The sequence below is a fragment of the Micropterus dolomieu genome, linkage group LG19 (assembly GCF_021292245.1).
Source record: "Micropterus dolomieu isolate WLL.071019.BEF.003 ecotype Adirondacks linkage group LG19, ASM2129224v1, whole genome shotgun sequence".
Lineage (NCBI taxonomy): Eukaryota > Metazoa > Chordata > Actinopteri > Centrarchiformes > Centrarchidae > Micropterus > Micropterus dolomieu.
The window spans coordinates 13,206,635-13,232,361 of NC_060168.1; the positions used below are offsets into that span (position 1 = coordinate 13,206,635).

General features: G+C 41.8%; 1 protein-coding gene across 10 annotated transcripts in view; it reads left to right on the forward strand.

Moving 5' to 3' along the window:
* nlgn3a (neuroligin 3a) overlaps positions 1–25,727 on the forward strand; it is a 144,887-nt gene that overhangs the window by 37,529 nt on the left and 81,631 nt on the right. For 7 of the 10 annotated variants that reach the window (XM_046030820.1, XM_046030821.1, XM_046030824.1 and 4 more), the window contains 2 exons: positions 3,366–4,078; positions 5,162–5,221. In XM_046030820.1, the coding sequence (XP_045886776.1) occupies positions 3,607–4,078; positions 5,162–5,221 (532 nt within the window). In that variant the 5' untranslated portion in view covers positions 3,366–3,606. Of the gene's footprint in view, positions 1–547; positions 644–3,365; positions 4,079–5,161; positions 5,222–14,696; positions 14,757–25,727 lie in introns of those variants that run through there. The other 3 variants (XM_046030826.1, XR_006821890.1, XM_046030825.1) reach the window with 3 other exon arrangements.

The following is a 25,727-nucleotide window of genomic DNA, read 5'->3' on the forward strand; positions in this document are numbered from 1 at the left end:
GCACAATTTAGTGGGATGTCTGTTTTTTTTACAAACTGCATGTCTGTTTACTTCCCATGATGTCTACAGAAACGTTAGCTTTGCCTTCAACCTTAATGTTACAAAATGTTGGTCTAATATTACCCAGAGATAACCACTGTTAATACCAAGCTATTACCTGGTTATTACTTTGGCAATTACTTGTTATTACTTAACTATAACTGAGCTGTAACGTAAACGTATGTAAACCTGTACCGTATTTTCTTTTAAATTTGCGATCCGTGGGGGGACAACTCACTTATTTGAATAGTGATGAATACTATTGGACCGGAATTTAACGTGTCCTGTTAATCATGGAGGCTGTTTAATGGTGTGTACTTGGTGGAGTGCCGTCTTGCATTAAGGGGCGAATAACCTCCCTTAGACTCGGCACAGCACCCCGCCTCCATCACCCCAGTTGTATTTATTATGGGCTGCAAGGCCACGGTGATGAGACGATCAATATTTCTGGGATGATGAGGGAGAACTCATGCAATCGCTCTCTCTCTCTCTGTTCCTCCCTTGGCAGTGCTTCAGCAGGTAGAGAGATCAAAGCAGAGAGGACCTCTGAGATGCTGTTGGAAGGGAGACTGATGAAGTCCTCTGTGGTGTGTGTCCTCTAAACACACATACTCCATCACACTGTCCTATGTCCTTGCTATGTCCTGATTAAAAAGTTTGACCCGATGTATTTTATCTCGAATATCTAGAATTAGTGTTATCATGCTTTTTCTGCTGCTGTGTGTGCAGATCTAAACAGAAATGGCTTCAGTTGAAACTGAAGTTGAAAATCGTCCGTGTCTTCTATGTATCTGTGGGGAATTATAAGGTGCCCTTTTGAAAAACTCCTTTGGGCAGACATCTTTCTCTGTCCAGGGGATTAATATGTGGAACTCTTTACCCACATAATTGATCATAAATGTGATCAATTCAAGTTGAAACAGTTCTTGAAGAGGGATCAGACGTGCAGTCATGGGTCATCAGGTGCCTTTTACTTATCGTACTCAGTTGCAAGTTTATTAGGTAGCCCTAGTTAAACAATTCTGTGTTCCCATTACAATAGTCTCATTGAACTTTGTCTTCTCTGTTAGAGAGCATTAAACCACAGGACTCTCCCCGATGATGTAAAGATCCTGTAGGTTTATGTTATGACCACTAGTTTTATTTTCTTCAACTTTGTTTCTGGAAATCATGTTTTGTCTGTCATTTTGGCATTGTCGGACACTACAAAACCCAAGAGCCTCGGCTGCCGTCACCATGGAGAAGAGGCCTGTCTAAGGCACGGATCAGAGCTGTAGTGAATTCACAACGCTTTGTCTCTAAAACCCTTTCAACAAAGGCTGAACATTGTAACCTTCATGTAGGGGGGATTTATTCCAATGCTGTTGCATCAAACAGAATCCATTTTAGCTAGCTATAAACTGGTAACTGAGTGTATTACTGGTTGTATTTTGTGATGTTTGTAGGTGATTTCATGTTGAGCGGTGTGTATTCTTAGAAAGGTCCATCTAGGTTGTGGCATTGGCCAATGCTATGCACCTGTCTTGTATAAAAACTAAACAGGAATGAAATACTGTTATATATCGTAATATAGTTCATATAGTCTTTTAACATGGGGATATATGGCAGTAATGTCTGCTAGATTTTCGGCTTCTGCTACAGGGATCCTAGTGAGCCGGGAGAAGACTTTGTCAGTGTGACTTTTTTAGCACTCAGAAGCCTTTGCCAGCCCTTGGCCCCCCAGCAATGCATGCCTCTTAGTCCCTAGATTGGATATGGATGGCTTTTCATGTATTATCACTTAGCAGGTGCTCGGTGTGCCGGAGTCACTGAACAGAATTGTCCACCCCACACATTTTATTTGCACAAATATCAGCGAAGGTGGGCTCATCTGCAGTGTAAATTGTATGTATGTGTTTTTGATATGAAGTGAGGGCTTCCATGTAGAACCACTGGCAGGCTTTTCCGCTGATCCCTGTCTGCAGCAAATGGCAATAGCTTCCTAGCGATAACAGCACCTCCAGGAACGTCAGGATTGCTTTCTCTCAGTGGTTAGTGGCCCTCCAACGGCTCCTGAAACATTATAAATCATTTACACAGTCATTTTGGAATGCAATATCCTCCTCTAAATGCTGGCTTTTCTTCTCCATTGTTATTAGAGTGAACACTGCAGTAGGCACACCAGTCTGAGGGGCACCCTAAGCCACAGAAATTGAAAATTGATCAGGCAATGTGGGAAGGTGTTGTCACTGGCACCACTGGTTCACCCTGGGACTGTTGATTAGCATTTACAGCGCTGTCACAGGAGGCACGTGTGCTGCCTGTAGCTACATTCTCCAATGGCCTCCTTCAGCTCATCCCAGAAAGCTCTTGTAAGCGCAAACAAGACAGATGAAATTCAAATTCTACCTTGTTCATATCTACAACAAAGGGAGATATAGGGAAAATGCTGCATGACATTACATTAAGGACATTCAATTTTTTATCATGTTATTATTATGTTTCTGTGTATGCCACCTGCTGTTTCTCTTGTGAATGTGACTATTTCATAAAGGTTAGGTTCTTAAAGCAGTATTCAGGTGTTAGGGTTAGGGTTTTAAATGGAAGTGATGGGAAGCAAAATCCACAACCCTCTTTCTCTGCAAAAATACATTGCAAAGTTTATCTGAAGTTACTATGAGGCTTCAGCAGTCTGAGTTAGACAAAACAAGTGGGCATCTTCCAACGTTTTTTTTATTATTTTTTAAAAAAAGAATTCCCTCTTTTTATCACTGTCCTTCCACTGCAGAAAGACTGCACTTTGGAAGATAAAGAAGAAGATACTCTTTTGAAAACATTTTTTTACAGAACAAGTACTCTGGATTTTGAAGCCCATCACTTCCATTGGAAGCATGTTAGGAGGGGATCTTTTAATGGCCAGTATGAGGAGGAGGAATGATTACAGCAAACAAAACCTGTTTCACTGTTAATCCGGGCACCTGACTGATTGTATGGGACCGACTTGAAAAAAATGTTAACCTATTCTGTAACTATTAATGTAAACATCGGCCTTTGAAGCAGAGAATAATTAACACTACATTCTGACAGTTGATGCCTTTCACGTTTCACTTGTCCTATTAGCATTATGAGGCACGTCTTGACAAGTTGCCCAACAGTTAATTGCAATATTCAAGTCAAAGGCAGGTTCTTGATTATGTGGATTGATGATAGCACTAAGAGCTCTGTCATGTTTATGTAAGCTGTTTTATGTCACGACAGAAAAAAACTCCACAAGTCAATAAAAATGGGAGCAAACTGGTGTGCTGTCAGGGAAATGTCATTAATTTTCCTGTTTTCTTCCCTTGCAGCACAGGATAGAAGATCTGACGAGTGGAGAGAGGACAGCGAGTAAGGACCTCGCTGCTGAGAGGAACTGCATAACTGTGACTGTTTCTCCTCGTCTGTAAGCCGGTGGGCTCCAGTATCACAGCTGATGACTGTCCCTCAGGTGGCTGGACTGCAGGGCTGAGCGGGAGGCCTGTGTGTTCGCTGAGGGGGCGCCCCGGCTTGTATGTTGGTCACTTGCAGTTGCACTCGCTCACAGGGACCATGTGGTTTTCTCCAAGGAGAAGTCGTCTCCCCTCGCAGAACTGGCACGGTGCCCACAGTTCAGGCAATTTCAGCGTGTCCTTGTGGGTATTAAGTTTTTGTTGGTGCTTTGCGTCCCTCAGAGGTCAGAACTACCACCCCACTGTGAACACGCAGTATGGGAAACTCCGAGGGGTGAGGGTGCCCCTGCCTAGCGAGATTCTGGGGCCGGTGGACCAGTATTTAGGGGTTCCCTATGCCGCCTCCCCAGTGGGTGAAAAACGCTTCATGCCCCCGGAGCCTCCTTCCTCCTGGTCAGGGATCAAGAATGCCACTCACTTTGCTCCTGTCTGCCCCCAAAATATTCACAACGCCGTGCCAGAGATCATGATGCCAGTATGGTTCACCTTCAACCTGGATATAGTTACAACATACATACAGGACCAACACGAGGATTGTCTTTATCTAAACATCTATGTTCCAACAGAGGATGGTGAGTGTGTCGAGTAAACAGGACAAAACCAAACCTCTCCTCCTCTAGTCTGTCTCTGTTTCCTTCTCTCTCTGTCCTTCCTCTAAAAAGTTTGTGTCACCTCTGTATTTTGCGCGGAGCATGACCTGTTGTCTGGCGCATGCTGTGTCTGTGTCCCCCATCTCAACCTCCCATCTTGACTTGATCTTTCATTTAGTCTTTTCATCAACTCTCCCCTTCCATGCCACTGTTAGAGGTTCCTCTTTTGATGACTAAATGACACATTATTATGACTGAAGGGAAAAAAAAGAAAAATAGAAATCTAATCATACAAGGAGCGGATTGGAAAATACTTGGTGCACTTTCCTACCCTCACTGTCTTGACTGTTCTGGGGATATTAGCCATTAGAGATTAGTAGCCTGCCTCATAAGTGAATGATCTACAAATGTAGGGTTGGTGAAATATTTTGTCTGGTACATGAGAGGCCTGTGGCATCAGCCTGACCTATGTAAGACCCTTTACTCTCCTTGCTTTATCCACTTTGTCCTTGCACAAAGCCAGAAGCAGGTTTTGTGCAAAAGGCAAACATAGATTGGGCTCCACCATGACTAAAAGTATCACAAGTTTTAGATTTCTAGATGTTGACTCTCTTAAATGGCCCCCATTATTTCACCACTTGAAGGAGACCCACACAGGAAAATGGGCTTGAAATGTTAAGTGCTCTGAGAATCAAATGAGCAATGTCAGATAACACTTGTACTTATCAGATTACAATGTGAACTGCAAAACTTTTGGAAATCTAGCCTCTCTGACTTCTGTGTGGCTGTAATGGGTCTTAAATAGAAGTGCATGTGAATATGGGCTTCCTGTGTCCCAGGATGCAGCAAATTCATTCCACCATTTTGGAATATTTCTGCAGCAACACCCCAGTTACTTTCTTAACAGGTCCTCTGTTGTTCTTGTTGTTGATGATGACTGGGAGGGTGGGAGGAGGCGGGACAGAGGGTGAAAAGGGGGTCTGACTCAGTCTGAGTTGTTGCATGTCACATGCGATCTTTTCCAGAGCTCTCTGTTATTTTGTAGTTTTTCCATTCATTTTACAGTCAAAAGAATATCCAAGGAATGTGCCAGGAAACCCAACAAGAAAATGTGTAGAAAAGGAGGTATGTAAAAAAAAACAAACAGCAAAAACCCCCAAAACAAAACAAACAAAGCCAACGGAACGAAAGAAAGAGTGAAAGAGAGAGGAGAATGATGAGTGCTTCCTTCCAAAGCCACCAATATCGCCACCTATCAACTCCCAAATCAAAGTGCTAATTGGTATGAACGTGGGACTTGTGACTCAGATCAACCTTGACATGAGTGTGAGAGATGAGTGAGTGGTTGTGCTGTGTTACATGTGTGCGTGCTGAAGTGCGGTTTCACTATGAGTGTGTGTAAATGAGTGAAAATGCAGGTCTCCTTAAATAAATAATGATTCTTTGTCAAGCAATCGATTGTGATGTCTAAGAATAACCTGTTTTATTTATTTATTTTACATTATTGTATGGCTTGTTCATGTTTAAAGTGTAATATGTTTCATTTGAATACAATTGTTGATTAAATCAGAGGCATGAGTGCCACTTTGACATACTGGAACATAAAATGTGACTGGTTATGCAAAGAACTTTAGTCATGTTTCAGACTGCTCTAACAGCACTTAAGATACCAGCTTATTGGAAGTATTTGTCAAATAAGACACCTGAAAGCATCAGAGCCTCAGCCGTTGATTATATTTACAATAAAAAGTGGAGGGCCACCTGTCTCTTAAATGTATTATTCACTATAGTTCAAATAGAGGGTGGTTGGGTATTTTATTGGCATGACAGCTTTCATCTGTCCATGTGGAAAATGCTCAAACACACAGCCACGGAGAAGCACAGTCCAATTTCATTAGCAACAGCTAAAATCTCACTGTTGGTAACAACAGAGGGCTAATTTTCTAAGCCTGCCTCTAGGCACGAGAGGACCTTACGAGTAGCCTTAAGACTGTGATCCTGAGCATATCACGCTCCACAGTGAAGAGTCAGTTTCAGCTGGGAAACCTCTGCTGTTGATTTCCATGGAGGCAGCAGGCGGCTATTGGCCTCACTCTGTGCACTCGTATATTCTGCTTTGGTAAACCAATTTTGTTAGAGACAGACTGGCCCTCCAGGCACTTCTGCTTCTGAATTAGTCCCAGTTGTGGAATATATACAGAAATATCTCTTTAATATTCCCCTTCCACTCGGAATTTTTCAATTATCTTCCCCATGTTTGGTAATGAGAAAACGGTTTATCGTAAGTTTCATATGTTGGTTTTGTGACACATTATTGTGCAGAGAGATGACTGTTGCGTAGTTCCTCTGTTGCTATAAACACAAAGGTTGTAATGCTGGAGAGTCTCTTTTTTTTTCTTTCAATTGCACCTTCCTCTTTTTTTAGACTGCTTCTTCTCATCTTGGCTTGTGTTGAATTAGTAGTGCAAATGGAGCATAATTTATCCTTCTTAGGCAATGCAGAAAGCAACCTCTGAAGCATACTTTGGTTTTGGTTAAATGTTTCCTACAAGGAAGTTAAAGTCGTGTTTGACAAATTCAGAGCGAATTGGGAAATGGTTTAACAGTTCATCAGTTCCCTCATTAAAATGTTTAATTAGTGTCATTTCAATAGTTAAATGTATTCCACAAACTTGTTACTAAAAGGATAATATGTTTTCTATTTAAATGTTTGCAAAGCTTTCAACAGAGACCTGTATAATGGAGAAGAGTCATACACACTGTGCACATTCAATAATAATAATAACACTTCCACTACCAAGTTTACAATCTGTATCTCTATGAATGTGGTTTCTCTGGAGGAAAGAGTGATTAATTTTCAGAAAGAAGTATTTGACTCTTTTTGTGTGATTGTTGCCAAGCAACAGTATGTGACAGAAGCAGAGTAAATGTCTCTCTTACCTAGCGTGAAGCACCTTTGTTGCAATGGTGATCTCTATCAAGAGAGGAGCATACATCACCCATGCATCCTGTGAAATGCATCACGGTTGGCCTTAGTTAATTAACTTAGTTAATTGTTTTATGAGACAAGCAGTTAGTATGTGACGATTTGTACAGTGCAGAGCTTACGCAAATATAGAACACAGTCTTCAGAATAAGTTTGATGAGAGGTGATAAGAATATATATATATATATAGAGTTTGGTTTTTAAGAAAAATACTCATCCTACAATAAGACTGAGAATAATTGAGGGAGTTTCTCCTATGGATCCTGTGCTAATATCATCCCACTGGGCAAGGAAACCACTTTATGCACTGATATCAAAGATGTGGCTCATTTTCCTCCATTAAACAGGAGGAAAGCCCTTAGTGCCCTGACAAAAGATCAAAGACAGATTCATTCAAAAAATAATGGAAGTAGATGTGCCTTTTTTTCAGGATGGTTGGTTGGTATTCAGAGCGAGGGTTGCTGTGTGGCTAATTCTGAAAGCGCAAAATAAACAGAATTTTGGTCTTTGTTCAGAAACAATTTGTTTCTGTTTACACTGACTAAAATGTAATTTAGAGAATGGCTGTCCCTTCTTTTGCTACACTAGAGCAGCATCGCATGTTCAAGATGTCCGAGCAGGTAGATGTGAGGTCATGTGGAGGTGGTCAGATGTGCAAAATCAGCACCGTACCCCACTGCTTTCTCTGAAGTGGCCTTATACCGCAAACACAGGGCACAGAGCAGTAACTGTGTCGCAGACATTGGTGCCTCGGTTATATCACTCAGTCATTTTCTCTGCTCTGAGTCAGAGTGAATGGAGTGAAGAGAGGGGTAATGATGTGCGGGGACACAGCTAAGCACTATTCAGCCCCAGAGTGCTAGATTGGCTCGAGATGGGTCAATTTTGTGAGGACAAACCCTGATGAGGTCAATCTTTATCTTTCGAAGAGGTTTACATTGTTAAATTGATTGACAAACTTTAAAAGAGATCTGTAAAATCACATCCTTTTGATGATTCCCGCATTGAGGCAGAGCTCTGGTGATAAGGTACACTCACTGTGCTGCGTGCCGCCTGTTTATACAATATGCACATTATTTTCTACAGGGTTTTACAGCACACCTCTTTCACTGCTTGTAACCCGCTTGTAAAACCTGTCCTCAGAGTCCTTCACAATGGTCTCTCTGAATAACACTGCTTCTGAGACTCCCTTCCTGACTCCTAAATTCATCGCTCATCATGAGTCTATCTGAGATAAGTGCAAAGAAATCTGTTGTACATTTTTGCTTGATTTGGACCACTCAGCTATCATTCTTATGCAGCCCTCACAGACAGCAGGCTGCCATGTGTTACGCAGCCCGGTGCCAGTACTGAACAGCCCGATTAGTTGCCAAACCTGTAGATTAACTACCCCAGCAGAAACACTGGACATGTTTTTTCTCTTACCAGATGACCTCCAGATGCTAGAGAGAAAACTGTGAAAGAGCCTCAATCCTGGTTAGACTGTGTCTGGGCCATGGCAGACAGTAACACACCATGGTAATCCCGTTGGTTGGCCGACTCAACCCTGCCTCAGGGAAGGAGGGGCCACTCCCTGAGTGCTGCCGAGGAAATCTGTACACCAAGCAGACAGCGCAGAAACTTTCCAAGAAGACAAGAACAAATATTGGCTTGTGCGATTTGAAAACAGAGCAGATGTCCACTTTTGTTTGACAGAAAATTACCTCTATAATCGTCTGCAATCATCTATCTGGGACAGTTGATGATCCCAGTGGGTGAAGGGTGTAACCAGCCAGAAGCAGATCCAGTCACACTGACTTGAGATGCAAGACGCGACCAAAGCAGGAAGTTCCTATTCACAGGCCTCCTGCTGCTGTGGTGCCCAGCTTCCACAGTCAGTCCAAGGCTCAATATCACTGTTCTGTTCTTTGTTTATCCCAAACTAAAAAGGAATAGAGGAAAGCCTGTGGAGTCCTAGAGCCCTGTTAAAGGGGAAAACAACATTTATTTGTTGCTTCTGCTATCTTTGTTAGCTTAGGAAGTCTCTTGAAACCTGATTTCTCCTTAAATGTCTCTTTTTAGTGGACTGTTTGTATTGATGCACCACAACATGCATTATTTTAAACAAATTTTCTTGAAAATCAGGCTTGTTTGCATGTTAGGAAGCTTTGGGATTTGGAATCTGTGGTTTTGAACAGTGCTTAGCCATACATCATGCATTTGCTCCTGTCAGTGGATGAAGAGTTTAAAGGTGCCCTTTGGAGTTTTCTTGTAAAAATACAAACACAAGTTATGTTTACATTTAGCATTTCTCACCAAAATGTATCCTTCAGGTGTAACCTACATTTTGGGTGCATTTCATTCCTTATAAAGCTTTGCCAAGCTTTTTTTTCTTTTCATATTTTTTGTTTACATCCATGTGTGCTTGCTTACAGCCTTAAGGCCCATTTATACTCCTGCGTAGGGTCTACGTGTGTACCTACGCCGTAGGCTATGCACGTAGCCATGCATTTATACTTGTGCGTAGGTGTGTCCGTCATTCTGCAATTACACCCCCAAATGCTAGTCTGCAGTAGTGCTACAGCATCCTCCTGTGTTGACTTTTGCCGGCCGACCAGGCTAACTTCCGGTTTAGCGTTCCACTAACATAAATGGGGGTAAAATTGTAAATGTGCGGCTGGTGAAGCCTTTTCCAATGTTACCAACCGAATGGATCACATTCTGAACGAGTCATTTCACTCGGGTTGCGACGGTCAAATATATTTATTCACTGTGTTACATCCGCCGTTTTGGCCGCTAGTAAATGTAACTTCAAAATTCGGGGTACTTCCGGTCGGCTCAGAGGCATTGCGAGGCTACCCAGCCGACCAATCACAGAGCTTACGGTCCGCGTCGACTCAACGTGTAGTTAAATTTTTGAGGAGGTGCACGTCAAGTGATGGCGTAGCCTCTGCGTAGCCCCGTAGCCTACACCGTCACCTACGCCGTCGATTTGACGCAGAAGTATAAATAGCCCCTTATTGCTTAATGTCTTTGTTGGTTCTTTGACACAATTCTTGTTGTGGTTCTGCCACCAGCTGTCAATCAGTGGCATACCGTGAAACCAACAGTAAAAAGTGATTTGCATGCAAACAAAATGGTGACCCACTCGTAAAAACATTGCTCCATAGCACTACTAGTGGTTAAAAAAATCTCCAGTGAGTACGTTTAACCAGAATCCAAAAAATATTATTGAGTATGTGTACTGTGCATCTAGTTCTACTGGTTTAACTGTTGAAGGCTACAGTACATACCTGCATTTTTCTGGCTTTCTGAAATCAGTAATGATGTATATTCAACTGTGGTGCAGCACTTTTAAATGACTCTCACAGAAGATTAAGAAGCCTAAAGCCTGGTAAGTCTTTGTATGATATTTGTGCAGTGTAGTCGTTCATTAGGGATCAAGAATAGAGGTAAGAGACCCCAGTGCGTTAGCTTGCCACCACACTCAGAAGCCTGTGGTCTCTGTTAAACATGTCTTTTTCCATTATCGAGCTGTAGACAGGCAGAAAGACAACTTGGCTGTCTTTTATTTGTTATTTTTTTTATTTTGGGAACAGCTGAAGCGCAGTATGAGTTTTGGCTGTCCTTTACTGCAGGATTACAGCCTCCTTAACCTTTTAGTTGCATTCTCCATCATTCTCTCTTATGTGTCCCTCCCAAGCTGTTCCTTAACCTCTACACTGGGAGACAGATTGAGAGAGATGGAGATAAACAGAGAGAGAGGGAGAGAAAGACAGGGAGAGCAGAAAGACAGGAGGAGAGACCAATCCATGCGCTCTGAAAGAGAAAAATGGCCACCTGAGGATTAGAGACTGAATATAACTGCTCTAAATTGTCAAGGCTGCAACATTTCACATTTCACTAAGTCCCTTTCCACATTCTGACCTTTCTGATATTTAACTCCAAGGCCCATCTATTGTCAGTGAACCTTTTTCCAGCAAAGGAAAGGCAGTTAACATTTAGCCCTTCCACGATGTATTGAGTGAATCCCAGATTCAGTCAAGAAGTCTCTAGAGTCTGAGAGCACTCTATATGTGTGGGTTTGTGTGTGTGTACATATGTGTGCATGCTTGGGTTTATTCATGTAAAACCCAGCCAACTACTAGAATGTGTTTGCATTTCCATCCTGCTGAAATGTTAAATTTCAATACCCTTTATGTAACAAGTAAGCCCATCAAATGCTGTTTCTTTGAACCTGATTTGATAAATACGTCAGGTTTCTATTATGCTTGTCAAGGAACATGAATAATAGCTGTTTTTTCTAGATGCCGCCTGTTTTGAAGCTATGCAAATGTCACAGCTCCTGGAGGCCAGCTACGCAAAGACACTCGTCAGTTCATTGTAGTTTTATTTTTATTTTACAGCCTTTCACTGCTGCATCACTCGAAAAGATTCAAGGTCAAATATAGGCTCGCTTGCTGAGTCACTGCAGATGTCACATGTTTGCAGTTCCTATTATAGACCCAGCATTTGACACACACAGGCTCACAGACAACAGGATTTAAACTGACAGAGCCTCCCTGTCGACACCTGCCATCCAATCTATGCCTGTCTGGAGCACTATCACTCAATAACCTCACTGTTTTACCACGTCAATGGCATGGTGAACGCTAGAACTTCAGTAATCGCTAACAAGCCATAAAGAGGGCCTTTGAGGCAGGCGAAATTGCCTTGTTGTTTGCTGGCTGTTATTCTGCTAAAACATTTTTGCAGGTTCCGTTGAAGCCTACATCAGAGAGACCTAACATCTGATAACTTAATGACTGTCACTTCCTACACAAGGAAGATGCTCCTGACTGACCTGGTGCCACCATGAAATTTATTAGTTGAAGTTAGTGCTATACCTGCCAAACTCTTAAGACTAAGACCACTTCGAGACATACATTATCACTTTGTGAAACAACACGGCCCTCTTATTCACTTCAGTGAGATCGCTGTGTTGGCATAGTGGGGATTCAGAAGTACGCTGGATCCTCTGATGAAAAAGTTTAAATCTTGCCAATCAAGTAACAGCAAGCGCACACTGCAGGATAAAAGGATTACTTTGTAATGTGAATGCCACATTTCTGCTGTTATGCTGGCGACTGTAGCCATGATAATACTCCAGATATGAAAACTCCAGTCTCATAATATTCTAAACCACTGTGCAGCGTTGATAACCCTTCAAGCTCATGACTGTAATATTCAAGCCAGCATTTCAGGATTGTATTTTATGGTCTCACTGGTACCTGAAACAACACATCCCCATCAATGCAGCGCTTTGTGTTCTGTTAAGTAGGGTTGTGTTTGAACTGAAGTATTGAAGTGGCTGTGCTGCAAAACCCAGACCAATTCAACATCCACATGATAGATTTCTGCCTTTTTATTTTGATTTATTGCTATTAAGTCAACATGTGCAAACAAAGTTTTTTATACTGTATGTTGTTAATAGATTATACATTATGAATAGTATTTTACTTTTCAAGCTATTCCCCTTACCCTTTCCAAGGGCTGGTACACATGAAAAGCCAGGCTCCCAAACTTCCACAACTTGCTGTGGTTGAACATCAGTCCAATAACTTCTTGTTGCCAAACAGAGAGACACAAAAGTTATGCATATAAGCTTGAAGTTGCCGTAGTAATTATGATTATCTTTGCTTGTCTAAAGCTCATATAGCAGCCCATACAGGCTGCATTATTCATTTCACCCCATTATTTTAATCTGATGGACAGACTGAACAAGGTTATTGTACCGACTGTGGAACCAACAAATTCAAAAGGCTTCTCCACTTTGATAGCTTTGAGTGTACTCAGTAAATGTCATGACACTCAGCCTGTTTCATTATGCAGTATATAGCATCTATCAATTAACAATGGATGAGGTATGCTGACAGGGTGGCGCATTCATTCAAATAAAAGCGGTTTAACTAGTGGCTATGGTTTATATTGTGTCTGACTTCAGAGTCCGATTTCACCATATTGGATCATCCGCTAAGGACCATGAATGTCCAACGCAAATTTAATGGTACACAGGCTATTAGTTGTCTTTAAGAAAAAGTTGATTATTTGATCTAAGAGTTGCAAGAGAGGAAAGAGCTTATGATGACTAAAGTAGACCGAGACCACAGTTTCCCCAAGAATGCATCTTGTCTCATGATAATTAATTAGTTAGTAGATGACAGCTTAACAACAACAGACACACCCTTTAAATATACGTCATTTGCTGTGTGAAATATTAAGTCCACTCTTTTTAGTGTTTTGTTCTGTTAAAATGTTGGCAAGGGTCAAGCCTACCTCAGCTGTTAAACGCTGTGAGAAACGCTTAACATCTTCCGGAAATCATGAATGCTTCCGTAAGTTTCATGACAGTCAGCCCATTAGATATTAAAATGAATTAGCATTCATACTAGCCTAGTGATTGCACTAGAGGAAAAGTCCAAGGTCATGAAAAACATTAGGAATTACCGTATCAAGCATTGCTCAGGAGAAAAAATCTGAACCAACAGTGGTGCTACATGAAAGGCAGGGTATCACAGAAATGGTACAATTCTACCAAAAAACCATTGAATGAATGGACTGATGGTTTGACCAACTGACTAAGCAGCATTGATATGCTTAGGCCCTGCTGTTAGTGAGCAACAAAAAATTATTATACATGGATGTCAAACTCTAACCAGTTTAGAATACCACTGTGGTTGTGTACCACACAAGTGGTAGGCCTGTATACTATATTTGGACAGTACATGGTGCGCAGGCGGTATAGGGGGCTAGATTTTCACATTAACATGTTGTGCAAGGACAACAGCATATTAACTACTGTTTAGGGCAGAGAGACAAGCTGATGTAACTACACACATCACAGAGGATACATAATACACGCAATCTTGTGATTTATTCACCACCTTTAGGAAAGTTACAATCCTGCACGTGCTCCTGCCTGTAGTTAAAACCCTGTTCGTTCAACAGTTTTCTGCATCCTGATTTTTATGTTCTTTAACTTGCCAGTAACCACATTTTGTGTTTATCATTTTGTTGGCCAAAATTGGAAATTGATGTAAGGTGCACATTCCAGAGAGAATAGAAAATTGTATCGTGTTTAAACACACTCAACTCTGCTCAAAAAGTCATTTCCAAAATGCAATAAAAAACATCAACATCAGAATAACATGTTGTGGATGTTCGTTTTTGCAACAATCCTTTAAGCTAGTAGTGTTGCTACCCAAACTTCCGGTGGGTTTTTCCTGATAAATCTGAAAGGTTTTTCCTGAAACTGCCAGTTGTGTATGACTCTGCTCCAAATATGCTATGAAAACAATGGAGTTTTATTGAAATTACCTTCCGCAAGGTGTGTTCAGATTTATTTTTACCCAGTGTAGTCGTTTTTTAATTTGTATGCTATTAAAATTGTTTTTATTGTATGTACTGTGAGTGTTAACAAGAAATGTCCTTGACAAGTTTTGTAATGGGTATTGAATATTTAAATTAGCATTGTTATTATTCACATGTGGTCTCAAATACTGCTTTTTAGTGCCTCTTTTCCCATCTGTGTGTTGCCAAACATGCTATTTTGAATTTCCTTGTGCCTCTCTATGTCTCTCCTTGCTTCAATAACAGGGGCCCATGCAAAAAAACAGGGCGAGGATTTATCGGATAACGACGGTGACGAAGACGAAGGTATTTTCCATGGTGAACAATGATGGTGCATGATTTTTTTTTTCAAAAAATTACACTGTTTTCTGATCATTTATGGTTTTTGTTTCTAATTGCAGATGCAATCATCAAGCACCCCATGTCATAATACAATCAAACAATGTTGTCTGACCAAATGTTGGTGTGTGCGAGCGAATGTGAGGTCTAAGCATCTAAATTCAGCCGATGAGTAGAATGTTTGACTTCAGAGTCAGATGGAATCTAGTAGCTGTCTAGATAACCATGCCCAGGTTGAGGCATTTTAATATCTCACATAGTGACTGGAGCAACTGTTATTACAAGGGCAGAGGCAGTGGTGAGAGCCCCTTCTTAAGATGTGGCCAGCAGCTGTATTTGTGGCGATAATGGCACTGGGAAAGTGAAGCAGCAGTGGAATATCTGACTGTTCTCCAGGTCTGCCAGCAGATTTAGATGAGGAGCAGCAGTTCAGGAGTGCTGCTGGAGAGGATTAGAGGCGAGAGGTGTAGAAAATGGGAAGTTGCTGCTCAGCAATCGCATTGTTCACTTTCCATATTTATCTTGGGATATTCCTGGCTCAGGGTGGATCTCTGCCAAGATTAGAATGAGAGACGATTCTTGTGCTGCAACAGAAACGGCTTAAGTCTCAAATCTAAATCAAACCCTTGATATCGCCCCGCCCTTGTCTTACTTTGCCACAGTAGGGCAGGTGATGCAAGCATGATGTTGGGTATCAAGGTTAAGCCCTTGATTTATACCCCATTTGTTTGTTATGGACAGACTAAATTTTTGCACATTATGTGTGTATTTGGAGAACAAGATTTATCTCTGTCTGTGTCAATGGCTGTCTATGTCTGGAGCGAAACTTTTTGGGACCTTAGCACATGTTTAGGGCATATGGACTTTCTATTTGGCAGGACAACTGATTGATGCCAAATTACCACATCCTTTCAATTATTTGTCATAAATGTTGGCCAATTAATGCCGATCTGCATTGGATTTTAAACCCATCTGAGGCTGACTGGTTCAAGGTTCTTTCCAGATGTTTAAAAGTTTGTAGTGAAGATCCTTCCTCTTTGCCAGTGGGCTCTTCTTCCTAAAAGAAGACTCATGCTGGTCTTGATCACAGAACAAGAAGCCTTGCCATGGCGCTACTTTGACACACAGGTGTTTCTTCATTCAAGCCCAGGGCAAGCTGTTGCAACGGAAGCCAAATTGCGTTCAGTTTTTGGCTTGACTTTTTGTATACGTGCGTGGCTGTGTATGTTTTTCTTCCCTCAAGCAAGCCCACTTGCATCAGTGTATGTAGCCCTAAGTCCGTTCAAAATTGCTGACAAGTGCCGATCCCTTTGTCTGGCAAGTCTTTGCATGCATACACAGTGGCTTGGTCTCCAAGCTGTTGTGCAAGACTAGCCTCCCTGAAAATGTGACAAGTCTATTCTTTACTGAGCGCAACTAATGCTATTTACAGAGCATCACCGTAGAAGCACAATACCTGCAGAATCTCTGCCACAGAACTGTAATGCATGTGTGAGTTGGCAATCAATCCCTAAACATGACAAGATTTTCATTGTTCTGGTAAATGTGTCTGTTTTGAAGTTTCATTGCCCGACCAGTTTTCAGAGAGACCTTTCTGTATCTCTGTAATTCTCCCCAAACATATAAAAATACTTCCTTCTTCACTCCTCACTGAAGGATGGTTGAGTACACTGCACAAACCACAAAGTCCTGGTAAGCTGTCTTACATACTACTGCTCTCACAAGTGGCTATACTATTATTGCGGGTAATAGCAACCTCCTTGTCTACAGTAAATGTACTGCATGCATTACCAATGAAAATCAAACATTTGTATTCAAGTTAAATCGGAACATCAGCAGAACTCCCTCAGTCTTTAGCTGATGCACCTCTTATCCACATATTTTCATTCAGTTGAGAGAGCTGCTGCCTTGTCTGGTTTCTCTGTCTAACCCCCTCCATCTCTCAGTCTGTTCATCCCAACATTACCATGCTGTCTCAGTTGGCAGTCTGTCTATACTGGGCTAATTCCCTCCTCCCTCCACCATATTTGAGCCGCCCCCCTGCCTGTTATAACCCTCCAGACACACTCTTAAATTCTAATTCAAATAAGTTTTATTGGAACAATAAAGGATTTCTCACATTGTCAAAGAAATGTAAGTAACATATGTAATGGAATAGTAATATATAAATGCACAATAAAAACACAGTGGAACAGCCAATAAAAAACATTCAACTGAGACGAGGAGATAAGCAAAATGAAATATGTAGCAAGGATTATAATGACCTTTTTTATACTGTATTTCTTTCTGTCCACTGGCTATTCCTGAGGCTCTCCCTCTTACCCTTTCTGTCTGTCTTTGTGTGTCCTCCTGTCTGCCTGAGCAGCATTAAACCCCCTGGTACCTCCAAAGTGCATTCAAATTCTACACTCCCTCCAACAACACAAGAGTGTGGGCCAAGTTGCTGGGATTTAACTCGGCCCACAATCAAGACTCAATTTTACAGAGGCTGTTATTGCACTGTAAAAAGGGAGTGCAAGCTTTTAATCACCTACCTGCTGTTGTTAGATAAAGGTGGGCATATAAATAGAGGAAGTGAGGCTGTGTAGGAGCTAGATGTCCCAGGTGGAACATAGCAGTGGTGCCGAGGTACTGTGCCCAATGTTAGGCAGAGAGAGGAAGCCGTCTCCACTCCACCTCTAGAGTGTCTCGCGCAACTGCTACCTCAATCAGCCCTCTCCCACTGATGAAAAATAGATGTGTGTGTGCGTGAGTGTGTGTGTGTGTGTGTCTGTGCCATTTGGCACTTCGAGACTCTAGCTCTAATCAGGAGGAATGCTTCCACACAGCGTGAGTGTGCACACACTCAGACATGTACACCCACATCCATTAAATCAGTGAAGCATGCACACATGCACACACTTGTACACATACACAATGCTTGCTTCCAAGCTCTCGAAGCAAGCAACGACGAAGACAACACACACACACACACACACACACACACACACCTACCCCCACCCCCAGAGAGTCTCTCCATCGTTGCTGTGCCAGGGAGCAGAGTTGAGCTCCACCTGCCTGGGTATTACCATTAATTCCATTGCACAGGCCTGACTGGATCCCCATCCAGCAAAGCCCTCAGCTCAGCCCATGCAGGCTGGAGACTGGTGAATCGACATTGGGGGCAATTCACACACCATTCTCTCCATTCTGCCACTATCCTATTCTCTCTGATGTGGCAGAGATGAGGAATCATGCCCCTTGAAGCTCATTTATGCAGAGATATTTGGAATGCCGCTGCTTAGCTTTTTTCCAAGATAAGCATTGCTACTAATAACTGATCCACAAGGGCATCATTTGAGCCATTTCAAAGGATGGGAGAGCCAAACTCTTACGGTCATCTTTTTTTTCTTCTCTTTGTCCTTTACTCTTTAGTGGCACAAAATAATTGGCACGGCAAAAACAAGCTGCTTTTGAATCAAACAAGAGTGAAAATAGGCTTTGAATTAGTTCACAGAGGCACTTTGACTCTGTCGTTCTGCAGTGCCACAGCACATTTCAGGGGGTTTGTGCTGTGTGCACTTTTGTTTATTGGTGCTCTCTCATGGGTTTGTACAGTATAACATCAGCTTTTGTGACTTGCACCAAGGACTGCAGGCATCCCTGAAAGACTAAAGGGTTAGTTTTCGTTCACTCAAGGAGCAAACAGCTGTCTGTGAGTCTTAGGGATGACAGCACCTCTACAACTTCCTCCTCTCATCTAGATCCCGGCCAGCTGTAGGGGGCTTTGGCTAATAGCCTTGTAGGCTTCTTGCCGTGTCCTCTCTTATTTTACTCAGCCAGAATCTATCTGCTCACTGCTCTCTGTCCACCCTGTTGCCAACATCATATTTAACACACAAACACGGCAGCCAGGGAGCAAAAAGTCACCTTCACACAAAGGTCATTCTTCCCATTACATTTACTGTAGGGCTGTCAAGATTCATAGTAGAGGCACACACTCTCACACTCAACTCCTTTTCATATACCCAATTCTGTGTTCACATTTTCTTTGTATACATAAGACGTACCTCAGTGACTCAGAAATGTCAAGTGTTGTGGAGAACATGGTGGAGTCTGACATGCTCCAACTATAAGGTGCTCTTTTCCTGCCCATCCTATCAGTCCTGATGATGTGCAGGCTCTGAAAGTCCATTGGCTTAAAATAGTAACAGCTATGCAACAGCTCCTTTTCTCCCCATGATCCTCCTTCCACTGTCTTCTGTGTCAAAAATAGAAAATCTGTTATTGTGTGTTCCTTCACTTCAGCCCCCCCCACAACAGCTAGTCAGACACAGTGTTAGTTCATGTGATTCAAGGTAAAATTAAATGGACATTCAGTGACATTCAGAATATTGTCAGTGACTTGTACAACAGCACAAGATGCTCTATAATTCTGTGTAATTACAGAGCCTGTTTTGCAAGGAGCCTCCCAGTTAAACTAAATGCAGTTTTCAAACGTGAACATGGCCACTAATGGACTTGTCATGAGTGAAGCGTGAAGCATGGCCTGACAAGACCACTACAGTAGGGTGCATGTCACGTCCTGCCACATCAGGACATGCCCCCCCCCCATCTCAGACCTCACTGATATCCACTGACAGGCAGCTTGTTTCCAAGTGTTGACACAGTGAATGCCACGACACTTATCTCCACTCGCCTTTGTCCTGTCCCACTCTGGAGTGTCAAGGCCACTTCTGGGGGCGCTTAATGTCAGATATATGACTGACTGTTTTCAATGGAGTGAGAGGCAAAGGACAAAAAAGGTGGAGGTACAGGGGATGAGAGAAAACATGATAGAGGATGATGTGCTCCCAGCCCCGTTTCACTTGCAGCAGCAACACTTATACCCCTTTTCCACCAATGCCAGATGCTAGTTCAGGGCCCTGTTTCAACTTGTGAACCTTCTAAGAACCAGTTTGCCTTTCCATGGGCTAGAGAGCCACCATAGAGCCACATCATTACGTCCCTGTTTATGTTTGTATATGTCTCCCGTAACTCCAGCAACGCTAGCACCATCGTCTCTTTAAAAGTGTTGCTCCTGGATTTGCGAGCCAATATTGGCATCGAAACATGACTGGTCCAACGCCTTTGTACCGCTCGACGTGATTGCTTTAGACGGCAGTTACGTTCTAGAAGAAAGGTAATTATCTAACATGTTTTGATTCATATTAACCCTGAACTTAAGCTCTTAATGTTAGCCTTTGTTTTCCTTAGCCTTTAGCTAGACCTAGCATTGACTATTTTGGTAAAGATCACATTGCAGTTTATCAAATCTAATAAATGAATGATACACCATTTCTTATCTTACAGGTTGCAGCTAATGGGAAACGGAGGTCACCTGTTGTCTGAACACACCCACGATCTCACCACTGGTGTGACACGAAGCCCTTTTTCAGACACTGGCAGACTGAGCCCTAAACAGCACGCCTACAATTACAGGCTGAGCAATGCACGATCGGTTGTGAAGATGTATTTTGGGAGAATAAAAGGACGATGGAGGTGCCTCCAAAAAAGAAACAACTGCAAGGTGGAGCTGAGCAATAATGATCTGATCTGCTGTGTGCTTTATAACACTTGTGAGGAACATGTTGACAGTTTAAAGTGTAGAGTGCAGTAAACGTATATGCAATCTCAAACTTTCCAGTAAAAAAATTTAAACACTTTAGTGTGCTTGATGTACAGTCATTTGGGGAATTTAAGACGGATGCAAATTATCAACGTAATCAGCATCATCAATTACAAAAATACGTAAATTCATGTCAGAACCATTTTAAGTCAAGTAAGTTAAAATACTGATTCGACAGTTCGGGGAAAGGCTTGACATACTGTGTCAATCTGTGTCACAGCAATCCTTTTGAATTTGAGGTCCAGTATTTTTCTAATTGGGCATCTGACAAATAGGGTCTGTTGTTATGATTAATCATCATTATAACAGCAGTGACATGAAAAGTACACTAATTTTATCATGATATTTAATAATTATGATATGATAGAAATAGGTGCCAGGTAGGAGGTGGTTAAAAAAGTATTGATTGATGCAGCCCTGGTGGGATTTAGCCTCCATGAGTCCAAGCAAAGCACTTCTGTGTCTGCTTCCATTTTCTGCAGCAAGGCATCAAGCACATGTCCTTGCTGTGCTGTAAGAACCTCTCATATTCCTTCTCTAGAAAGTGCAGCAACTCCACGTTGTTGTTTCGCTTCCTTTTTCCTGAACAATAACAGTTAATACAGATAAAGATTATGCTCCTGCCAAATGCTGGTCAAATATTGACCAGCATAAATACAGAAGTAGGGTAAGAAAAATGAAAACATAATGTCAGAGCATGATGGTAATATATCTCAATGTTTGCATAGCGTCTGGTATGACAGACTTCTTGGCCTACCCAGCACAACAAATATACGATGTGGGCCTTTTGTAAAGCCAAATGGCAAGTGACATTGGTAAGGCGAGCCAATGGCAATGTTAGAAAGTACCATGCTAACATTAGCTTATGTCACCAAGGTTGTGCTTGTTGGCTAGCTAGTTAGCTGTTGGTCAGCTAACATTACCCAAGCAAGCATAGATATTATAAAGACATATAATATTATTATATTTCACGTATGAACATCAAACATAACATTATGTTGCAGACATAACGTTAATGTGAGAAATTAGTAGCCATGCTTGCTTGGGCAATGTTAGCTGACCAACAACTAGCTAGCTACCTAGCCATAGAGCTAAAAAGCAAGAGTTAAAAGGAAACACTGGAGAAATGTCATGTTTATATGTAGCAGAAATATGTTTTTTCCCCTTTCTTATTAAACATCTTGTGACCCCTCAAAAGTCCCCAGTTTTAAAACCAGTGCTGTAATATGACCACTGCTTCCTTGGTATAAATGGTGTAATAATCTATTGTGTTAAGGTTTACCAGTTCGGCTCAGATCAGTGTGATTTATTGACATGAATTTTTCATTTAAACAATGTTGCCAAAGCAGTTTGCAACAATATCATCAATGTTTACACATATATCCTCTCATGCTATGTATTACCATATCACTTGACCCTACTCAGACAACAGCTTGGAAACCTTGTAAATTAGACAAAGCCAAAATGTATTAATCTGTCTGCAGTGTACTGACACAGTCAACATAATCTAGAATGCTCTGAAACAGGCTTCACATTGTGTGTATCATACAAGACGTCCGACTAATATTTGTTTCATTTATAGATATAATACCATACTAAAGTTTTTTTTTTTTAAATATGCACATCACAGCCAAAACAGCCCTCAGAAAATGAGGACATACATATACTGTCTTTATATTCTGATCATACAATCCAAAAAGCTGTCTTAGCACTATGAACACGGTCTACGTTTGTAACAGTGATGGGAGAAATTACTAACTTGCTAAACAGCTAAGAAGGCTATTGATTATTATCTTGTGCTGCACTTGTCCTGTTTCATCTTGTTTTTATTTTCTATTGAACTCCTTTTTAATCGTATTTAAATGTCTATATGTTGTCCTATGTTGCTTAGGGCCATATGTTTTATGTGAAGCACGTTGAATTGCCTTGTTGTTGAAATGTGCTATACATATAAACTTGCCTTAAGAAATATGTAGCTGGCTGGCAACAAAGTGAAACATTTGAAAAATAAAACTTACCATGATCAGTGGAACTTGCAACAGTCCACCATGACATCCAGCATTGCTGTTGCTCAGTTTAAGGCCCCTGTCAGTTGACATGCCGGTCTGTCACAGAGACGAAAATGTCCAAATGGAGATATCTCTGTGGCCAACCATTGCTGCTTCAGTCTAGGTCCTTCTTTTTGGTCCCTGTAGCCTACTCTTTTTTCAGTTTCTTGAGTTTGTTGTTTATCTGTTCAAGGCTTCTGTCTTACCTCGCTCTAGCCATTTTGCTTTGTATCTGTTCAAACAGCAGTTTCTTTCTTGAAGCTCCCTTTAGTTTATTCTGAACTTATGTTGAGGACTACAGTGCAAGGGGACAGTTTGTCTCCTCCACAGACCACTGCTGCTTCAATTTCATGGCCTTTTTCTTTGGATTAGGCTGAGCTACACTAGCTCTGTTTTCTTTTTAATGGCCGAGTTTCAGTTGGTCTTGTTGGTTTCAATAATCCCGCCCCCTGCCCCTGACGTAAGTGGTTCTTGGTCCTAGACCAGCAAAGTGTTAGTGCTGCTCAGAACCAGTTTTCCTGGCCAAGAACATGTTCTTTGGCTGTGGAAATGCGAAGAACTAGTTTGAGATGAGGTATCAGCTCCAAACTGGCCCTTGACTTGCCTTGTTGGAAAAGTGGTATTAGAGGCTCAGCTTAGGCCTCCCACTGACACTCCATTCAGTCTAGTCATTATGATGCACCTATGAAAGGTTGTGCTCCTTTGGTCCAGCTAAAATCATGTATGTGTGATTGCCCCCCAGTCCTTACATTTAGCAGCAGCGTGCAGTGAAGTTAGTGAATTTTTCATATATTTCCTCTACTGTAAAACAGTTATTTGCTGTTCGTACAATATGTGCCACATATGTATAAAATATGGGAGTGTATGAGTGTGTGTCACTGTATAGTAGATGCTGCATCATCTCACTTGTCAGACAGAGAAATATGTGACTGAAAATATGTGAAAATGATGCGTTAACATATATTATTTTTCTGTTCAGCTCGCTCTTCATCTTTCATAGACATTTCTATCATGCACAGATTTTTTTTTGTTCATCTCCAAAACATGAGGGTTTTTTATTTTCGTTTTTCAAATCATTGCGCATGGAGTTTTATTGCAAATGTACCACTCTGTGTTTCAATTAACCTATTTGTGTTTCTTTTCTAGCACAGAGTTCTGTGCTACATTGCTATGAATCTGTGTGTTGATGTCATGATGTGTTTTACTCGGAGAAGTAGTGAATCAGGAACCAGCTTTTCCAGGTAGCCACTTAGTGGCCTGTTTCACCAATTAGTCCATCAACAGCAACCAATAAAGCTCTGATCTGATTGGTTAAGGAGAACTACTTTCCTCATTACCTTCAAGTCATGCCATGCTGCTGCCCCAATGTGGAAGTATCTAGAAAGGATTATTTCTCACTGTAAATCAAAGTCCAATTGGGATCTGTTGCAAGTATATTTTTTCTCTGACACAAGTCAGTGTCAGTGAGAACTGTATATCACATATCTGTGACACCTCCCACATCAAATCAAGTCAATAAATAGATTAGATTAGGAGCTTCAATGTCTTGCAAAGGGATTTAACTGTTGTCATGGAGACCCCGATGTGAATCAACAAAAGAGGTGACTGATAACATTGACATGACTAATCTCTTTTTCTTATTTCTGCCCCCTGTTCCTTCTTCCTCTTTGCCATTCTCTTTGTATCTGTGGCCCATCTGTTTGACGAGCCTGTGTAGGATATCGTTTTGCTGTTTTTCGCCCTTTCTCTCCCCCCTCCCCTTTCTGACTGTACCTTTCATGCTTTCTCACCCCATGCACCCCCTCCTCCTCTTGTCTAAGATAAGTGTGTGCATAGAGAAGTGTCAGCTATAAATCACATTTCACTGTGTAGCCTTCTCAGATACCAGCAAGATAAAGAAATCCATAAATAAGGCCACATCATACACAAGTTATTGCTGTGCTTTTAAATGTAACAGGGCCATGAATAACCAAGGGAATATTGAAAGAAAACCTGTGAATCAAGGCTGAGCTCTGCTATAGGGGTTATAGGTAAACCGTGTCTCTACAAAATGCATTTAAGTAGTTGTCCTTGGTGTTGAGCATACTAATGTGATGGGGTGCATAACGACGAGCGGTGCCTGCAGATGGATGCAGATTGGGCTGTGCAGGATGTGGCCTGCGATTAGCTGTTCTTGAAGATTTTGAATTTTGGCTCTCAGTCACCATAGCAACCAGAATACAATACAACCCTTTTAAATCTGAGCCCATTGCTTTCTCTTTTTTTCCTTTCTTTCTTTTTTATGTCTTTATTCCGGTCTTTCCTTCTGTCCTTCTATCTTCCTTCCTTCCGGTCTGTCTTTGTGTCTCTCTCTTTCTCTCTCTCTCTGTCTTCCTCACTCTTTGCCATCCCACCCCCTCTCATTCTCACCACTCTCAGGGCTCAGGGGGGGAAAAAAGAGAGGCAGGGAGTTGGACAGAGATGGAGGGAAGGCGGGAGAGAAACAGGGAGAGACAGGGGAGAGTCTGTGAGTGAAAGCGATACAAAGTGAGGGAGGGGAAGGCGAGAAGCTAGGAACAGAACGCGGGGGGAGCAGGAGTGAAAATGAGAGAGAGTTTCTTGTCTTGTCTCCCAGCTCTAGCTAGCCAGCCAGTAATTCAGTCTATTCCTCAGACAGAGGCTTTTTTCATCCCTCTACCTCTGGATGTGCTTTATCTGGCTGGAGTGTCGCTCCAGCTGGGTATCAAGCCCTGGTTCGGGAATAGAATAAACAACATTTTACCAAAACTGAAGCACAAATTTAACTGCCTGCAATGCCAAGCAAGGCCGTGCAAATAAATTGTTGCGCAGAGATAGGCCTGTGTAAAAAGGAGGCACGTGGTAGCATTGTGTAATTAGCCGGTGCATTTTCCCTATCACTGTCAAGCCAGATTAGCCTTCTCCCTGGTTAGGAGATGTGTCAGAGTACCTCTCTCTTTATTCTCCCTAATGGCTTCCTGCGTGTCTATATTGGGAAGTGGGTCTGCACAAAACCAAATACAACTCAAAATAGTTGGTTTATATGATGAATGTTTTATATGGTAAATGACAAGCCACATTTTCAGCTGAGATGGCCCATTACTATAATAGAGTTGAACTCGACATAATGAGTGGACATTAATTTGTTTCTCATAGAGCAGACATGATAGAATATGGCTTCCATTTCCATTAGTAGGTCAGCCGACTGTATCTCTACAGCTGGTATCTGAGAGGTGACCGTCAGCT